The 7,524-nt window shown below is 49.9% G+C and overlaps 1 protein-coding gene across 1 annotated transcript; it reads left to right on the top strand.

Annotated features, from left to right (window-relative positions):
- Positions 1-4,967: 4,967 nt before the first annotated feature.
- Positions 4,968-7,092, top strand: LOC123088104 (uncharacterized). Its single transcript, XM_044510265.1, has 3 exons — positions 4,968-5,128; positions 5,219-5,488; positions 6,715-7,092. Exons 1-3 carry the CDS (start codon positions 5,100-5,102, stop codon positions 7,058-7,060), a joined length of 645 nt encoding a protein of 214 aa, XP_044366200.1. The 5' UTR covers positions 4,968-5,099; the 3' UTR covers positions 7,061-7,092.
- The last annotated feature ends 432 nt before the right edge of the window (positions 7,093-7,524 follow it).

A 7,524-nucleotide genomic window follows, 5' to 3' on the forward strand; every position in this document is an offset into this window, starting at 1 on the left:
TGCAGTCCACAACTGTTTGTTGTTCGGTGATGCCTCCGTTACCGTCCCTTCCTCTGGAGAACTAAGCTCGTTGCGAGTCATGAGAGATCGATACGCCGATTTGACAGTGTAATGTCCTGACCTTTCCAAAGCCCATGCTAAAGTGTCCTCACTGCCTACCACCCGTAGAGGAATGTTAAAGATTGCTGCCGCATCAGGGGGATTAAAAATTTGGCGGATTAGATCCATGTTCCACCTTCCTGTATAACCATCAATCAGTTCTGAGACTATTGTAAGCGGGGCATCTCCTATGCGACCGCTAGGTTTGAAGGATGTGGTATTTGGTATCCACGGGTCTGTCCAGATTGAGATTGTGGTTCCGTCGCCGACCCTGTGGATCAAACCCTCTTCCAACGCCTTCCGGCCAGCCACTATGGCCTTCCATGTAGCTGAAGCCCGAGCCGGCGCCGTGGCGTGTAAGAAATTTGAATGAGGGAAGTATTTTTCTTTTAGAACCCGGGCACACAAGGAGTCCAGGTGTGTCAAAAGGCGCCAGCCCTGCTTGCCGAGCATAGCAAGATTGAACACCTCAGGGCCTCGAAAACCCATGCCTCCCTTGACCTTTGGCACTGTCAGCTTGTCCCAGGACATCCAATGCATAGATCTTTTGTCGAGGGAGCTGCCCCACCAATATTTAGCCATGGGGGACGTGATACTCTTGCATACTTTCTTTGACAACAAAAAACAGCTCATGCTGTAGGTTGGTATGGCCTGTGCACCGGTTTTTATGAGGACCTCCCTCCCTGCACACGCAAGGTTCCTTTCAGACCATCCACCTATCTTATTGCGCACACGATCGCCGGTGTGGTTGAAGGTGCCGCTAGTGATTCTTCCGATGGCAGTAGGCAGCCCTAAATAGCGTTCGGAGAACGCTTCCACCATAATTCCGAGAGAGTTTTTGAGGATCTCTCTGCTGGGATGTCCTGTGTTTGCACTGAAGAAAATAAAGCTCTTTTCTCGGTTAACTGCCTGGCCCGAGCACTCGGCATAAATCCGGAGAATTTCATTGAGCCTGTCTGCACTTTGGGTATTTGCACTGAGGAAGATGAGACTGTCGTCAGCAAAGAAAAGATGATTAACCCAAGGCGCATGTATACTTCCCCGAACACCTCTGTCGATATATGCACCTCCATAGTGGTTTAAGAGGGAAGTGAGGCCTTGTGCACAAATAAGGAAGAGGTATGGGGACATGGGGCAGCCCTGACGGAGACCCCTCGTGGGATCAAAGAACGGTAGGAGCTCCCCATTCACCTTGATCGTGAACCAGACGGAGGTGACACATTTCATGATGAGTCGGATAAAGCGATCCCCTAAGCCCAATCTGAACAACATTGCTTCGAGGTAGTGCCACTCCACCCGGTCGTAGCCTTTAACATGTCCAGTTTGATCGCACAACTTGCATTGTTGCCCTTTTTCCTTCCGCGAATGGCATGGACACATTCATAAGCAACCAGTACGTTGTCCGTTATTAGACGGCCCGGTACGAAAGCACTTTGCTCCTCCCCTATAACATCATCAAGGATAAGCCGAAGCCTATTAGCCACGACCTTGACAGCAATCTTATAAAGCACCGGGCATAGAGCAATTGGTCTATATTGTGAAATTTTCTGCGGATTACGGACTTTAGGAATCAATGTAATAGCTGTGTCATTAAGTCCCAGCGGTAGCTCACCACCGTTTAGAAATCCCAGAACTGCTTGGGCAATATCATCACCAAGGACGTCCCAATGTCGTTGGTAGAAACCTGCCGTAAAACCGTCCACTCCAGGAGCCTTGGACGGTGCCATTTGGAAAAGCGCTTCCTTTACCTCAGCTGCCACATATTCCTTTTGCAAAACTTGGTTCATCGCTTCTAACACTCGAGGTTGAACGCAGTCCAGCAACTCCTCCATGGGCGCATAACCTTGAGAAAGGTATAGCGCCTGGTAGAAACCCATGATCTCCGCCTTCACCTCCGCTGGATCGGTGCATACACGTCCGTCATCCGCCTCCAGCGAGGTAATCCTGTTAATACGTTTTCTTTGTGCTGCCTGGGCTTGGAAATAACCGGTGTTCCGATCTCCTTCCCGTAGCCACGACACACGAGAACGTTGCTTGAGCCAGATTTCTTCTTGTCGCAAGGCCTCCCACAATTGCTTTGCTACGCTAGCTTCCTCCTTATTAGGGCCTCGACCCACTGAGGCGATCCGTAGTTTGTCCAACCGGTTTTGAAGCCGGCGACTGAGACTGTACCACGTTGGCCCCAATCGCCCAACCGATTTCTTCTTCTGCATGTTTCCAAACTCACGTTGGCCCCAATCGCCCAACTGAGACTGTACCATGTTTAGAGCCTCAATCACACCTTGTAGTCCCCTTTGACCAGATCCCGTGCGCCACATCGCACGGACCACTTCATCATAGTCCGAATGGCTCTGCCATACATTTTCATAGCGAAAAGAGCGTTGGGCTCGAGTCCAGCCGGTCGCCGCTGAAACTCTGAACTCAGCTAGTACATAACAGTGATCCGATTCCACGCTACTCAAGTGTTTTACATTTGTAAACTCAAACAGGTCGAGGAACGAAGAGTTGACCAGAGCACGGTCTAGTCGAGCCTTCACGTTCGCGTCTCCCTGCTGCCTGTTATCCCATGTGAAAGGGACACCCCACCACCCCACATCAAGGAGTGCACAATCTGCCGCAGCTTCCCTGAATGCGCGCATTTGCCTCTCCGGTCTTGCATTGGCTCCAAAGTGCTCGTCCCCATGCAGCGTCTCGTTGAAGTCACCCATACAGATCCACGCTTCATGTTGAACAGCAAACAATGTACGTAAAACCTGCCAGCTAATGTGTCTATTGGCCACTCTGGGCTCACCATAGAACCCCGTAAAGCGCCAACTCTTATTATCTTTGTCGACTTTGACGTCAATGTGAGATAAACTGAAGCTTTGCAGAGAGACCGCAACCTCCTTTGTCCAAAAGAGGCCAACTCCTCCACTCAACCCGTCACTGTCGACAGCAAAACAGCCTGAAAAGCCCAAAGTAAACTTCAAATCTTCCACACACTTGCCATTGATTTTGGTTTCCATGACAAACAAAAGGGCGGGAGCTTCTTGCTTCACAACTTTGCGAAGCTCTCGAACTGACCAAGGGTTCCCAAGCCCTCGGCAGTTCCAACTTAGAGCACTCATTGGCTCGGGCAGGGCTGTCCCGCAGCCGCTGCCGTTGATTCTGACGATGGTGGTGTTGGTCTCTTTTTCTTGGGTTCCCTCTCCTGGAAGGTGTCCCCTAAGTCTCCAACTTGCTGTTCTAAGATGACCATAGCCACCTGCTCAGTCTCCCCTCCGGTCTGCATCTCCCCACGTTCAGTAATGGCCAATGGGGCCAAGACGACCTTGCGGTAGACTTTTATGTTCTGAGGCCCGTCCTTGCGTTTAATCGGTGCATTGGTTTTGGCAGGAGAGGTGACCTTAGTACCCTTGTTCTGGTTGGAGGTGGAAGAGCATGATTCTCTTGTACTTGGTTGTGGATCACTATTCTTCCTGAACGAAGACTCCCCAGAATTGGTTTTCTGCCTGTCCTCCGGGGCCCGTAGGCTGGGTTTGAAGGGCAGGTCTCCCTTCTCATCCCTTGTTCCAGGTGTAGGGCAAAACAAATCCGAATGTCCCAAACGGCCGCAAGAGAAACAAAAGTGCGGGATACACTCATACTCAATGGAATAGCTGTCCATCTTGTTTCTCTTGGCCGATTCAATTAAGATCCATCTTCGGGGCTTTGTCACGTCAATGGTGACCCGAGCTCTCAAGTAGCCCCCCACAGGATCAATCTGGACGACAAAGGCTTGTGGATCTAACTGGCGTGCTATGGCCAAGCCCCTCGTCTCATTCTTCAGGTTGTAGGGTAGGTTAGCAACCCGTACCCAAACCGGCAGCCTATCAAACTTCAGCTCCGATGGCTGTATGTGATCTTGGAATTCCTCCAAGATTACCGCATGCTTGCTAATGTGCCAGGGAGATCCCTCCCACACACGATCACGATCCCTCTTTGATTCAAACTCTGCTGCAAACATGTTCTCTCCTAAAGGACGGATAGCCAGGCCCCTAGGGTTTCCCCAAGCCGGACGTAGGGCGTTGGTTATCGTCTGGATGTGTAGGAGATTGCGATGGAGAACCTTGCCTGCCAGAAGCCACTTTGGTGCCACACCGTCGTCGGTGTCGTCAATCACCAGAGGCGTTGCCTCTTCCTCCAAGATGTCGAGCTTTCCGAGCGCTTCCTCCATCTGCGCTCTGGCAGATCGAGGTGAGACCGCGCCCCTTCCTTGAGTGCCTTGAGTGTCCTTGCCCGCGCTGGATGTTGCCATCGTCGCCGGGATCAGGGAAGCGGCCCGCCGAAGAGATCAGCGGCCGCCGTCAAGTTCGCCTTGCCCTAGTCGCCGCGAGGGAGGTTAGGGTTTCGGGAAAAAACGACTAGGCTACGGTGAAGACTCATAGTCATTAGTTGCAGGTCAAGTTACAGCTGATCTTGGTTTTTCATGTAACATATGTACGCAAATATAAATGTACTGGCCACGTCATGATTTATACCGTGAACAATTAATTTTCACCATATACGCTGAAGTTGTTGAGAGTGATCACGCTTCTGCGGCTACAAGTTGCCTTCGACCTCCAGGCAAAACAGCCTACTGACTTGGACGTGGATTTTCTATGCTCGAGCTCATATGAGGCCGTTATCTAGGACGTTGGTTGAAGCATGGAGATCTGTGCCAGTTGTCAATACGGGCCACCTGGGCGAGTTAGGAAATGTGCACTGTGGAGAAATACGTAGATGACAGGCGTGGGTGGTGGGCCGCATTTTGACGGGCGCAGGAACGTCCGTTTGCGCTTGACGATTTGGGCCGAGGATCAGAACAGTTACTTGACGTCTAGTCCGTGGCTCCGAATGTGGGGTTTTCCGTTCGATGGGCCCATGATAGGAATTAAGTGGCCGGTCTGGTGGCTTCGGATAGGGCAGAGCTGACCTAATTTTCGAAGGCCTGGTGGTGTGCGGCGGCGGTGGCGGCGGCGGCGACGGTGAGGGCGACAAGGATGGAGTTCCTGATGCAGCCTCTGCACGGGTATGTAATCCTATCTATTTGGCTTCGTTGTTGCGGATTTCAGTCTGGAAATGTGTTGATTCCGAGGGGATTTGCGTGTGCTTGGAGCAGATCGACTTTCCTTGAAGAGGTTGGGGAGAGTTTGGTGCCGGCACCGGTGGCGGCGGACGGGGTCGATGCGGAGATGGTGGTGGAGCATCCACTGGCGGCACAGGGGACAGGTGGACAGCAGGCGCCGGCTGAGGAGCAGCCCGCAGGTACAGGGGAGGCGCAGATCTTGATGGAGACTGAGGCAGCGCAGGAGAGGAGGGACGTGTCACCACCAAGCTTGGAGCTATCTACAGGGAAGATGAACCCACAAGCTCCTGGTTGGAATAAGAGGTTAGTGCATGGCGTCCAGATGTACAAGATTAAATGATGAGCCCCTGGGGTGAGCATGATCTGAATATGTTGTTGTTTTCGACTGGACTGAAATTGTGTAGTAAAGTAGAAGGTACTGAAATTACTTGGAGGTTTGAATGACGAAACAACGGAATATCTGAACTAGAACCTGGATAATTGAGCAGTAGTTGTTAGAACTGGCAACTCTGGTATGACATGATTTGATGAGAAGTACTCCCTCCGTTCCGAATTACTTGTCTTAGATTTGTCTAGATACGGATGTATCTAACACTAAAATGAGTCTAAATACATCCGTATCTAGACAAATTCAAGACAAGTAATTCGGAACGGAGGGAGTAGCTGTGAGGGAGCACATTAGCTGTGAGCGAGAGTAGTAGACACTGTGAATTTGGGAGCTAAAGTTATTGGTGAAAACATTCCCAAACATGTCAGGTTCATTTGTGATGAGGGGAAACATCAATGTCTCCCCCTGGTTTTAGTAATTGTGCTAGTTAACATTAATTGAGGTGCTCGAACATAATTATGTAGTTCTGCCCATGCGTCCCATCGTTAGGTATTTGTAATACGTAATTCACTTTAGATGATAAGCACACTGAGGAACTGGCATTTCAGCTGGTGTCTGATTGTCAGGCCCAGGTCTCAGTTTGTGCTCCGTTTTTTGTTTCTCGTAGAGCTAGCATGCTCTTCTGTCGACTTTAGGGGTGCAGTGTGTATGCATTGGTTCCAGCGTGCGTTGGCTGGTTTGTTCATTCTCTTTTTCATTTGGCTGGCGCAATATTTTCCGAGAAGTTAGTCAACTGTTATGTCGTTGCTTGAGATGTGTACTCATGATAAAATGATTTAGGGCACGAACGGCTAGCATGTTCATGCCAAAAAAAGGTAGTCATTCTGGTTAGCATTAGATTTTTTTTCCATATTCATCATCCTTATGTCTCGGATATTCTCTGAACTGCATTTGTTTTTAAAATCCACTCTATATCTATCTTGAAGATCATTGAGTGGTTTTCTTGTGAACAAAATGTTAGCTGTAGTCTGACTTCGTTGTTGCGTTGTGTTGGTACCCAGTCTGTGTTTCCGGTGACGTTAGTCCTGATTGAGGGCGAAGACATAGTGTGGCATGGTGGAGGCACATAATTTTTAAATGTGTTGACAGCAAAAAGAATGTACATTTTTGTTGAAGTTTGAATCGTGCTATGTGACTGCAGGTTAAGGATTGGTGCTGCTGCACCAAGTCGACTGCCTTGCCAAAACCGTGTAAGTGCATTTGAGAAGGCTGTTCGAAACTATGCGGAGAATCCAAGAGATAATGTGGTCACACCGACTATCGGCACGACATTTGACTCAGTTGGAGAGGCGTATAACTTCTACAATTTGTATTCATGGGAAAAGGGATTTGGGATCAGATATGGCAAGAGTCGGGTTAATGTGGAGAGGATTAAATGCATGCAAGAAATAGTCTGTGGCTGCTCGGTTAGTACAAACTGTTTTGTATGTCAAGTCTACATTTTCTTGTTGTCCACGGAAACTGACATATGGGGAACAGAGGAATAACCAATCTGAAGAAATGGATGTTCTTCAGGACAGATGGGGGCTTACATCTTTCCTGACGCACATGTAGGTGACCACCTTGTCTTTGCAGTCGGGGCAGGGGATCAGCGGAAGCACTGCCTCCTGCTGCGAGGAAGAAGAAGACGCCATGGTCGCCGGTCTGCTCGGTCCAACAGGAAGACAAGATGATGAGGTTGGGGGGACAGAGGGGACGGTTCAAATGAATCTTCCAGATCAAGCTGCTGGATTCATCACATATATAATACAAAAAGGGGTATGGGAACGGACGTTAGCTCACCAACGTCTGAGCCGTGGCTCATGCCGGCCGCGTGCATCTGAGCCAGCGAACGGAGTGTGACGGCCGTTACACTCAATGCGGGTAGGTGGGTGGGCCCTGTCCTTTGAAAAAGCATCCACTAGTACTGAGAATACGATACACAGGGGGATGCGAATCTTGGCGCTAAAGA

The sequence above is a fragment of the Triticum aestivum genome, chromosome 1B, assembly GCF_018294505.1.
Source record: "Triticum aestivum cultivar Chinese Spring chromosome 1B, IWGSC CS RefSeq v2.1, whole genome shotgun sequence".
NCBI classification, from domain to species: Eukaryota; Viridiplantae; Streptophyta; class Magnoliopsida; order Poales; family Poaceae; genus Triticum; species Triticum aestivum.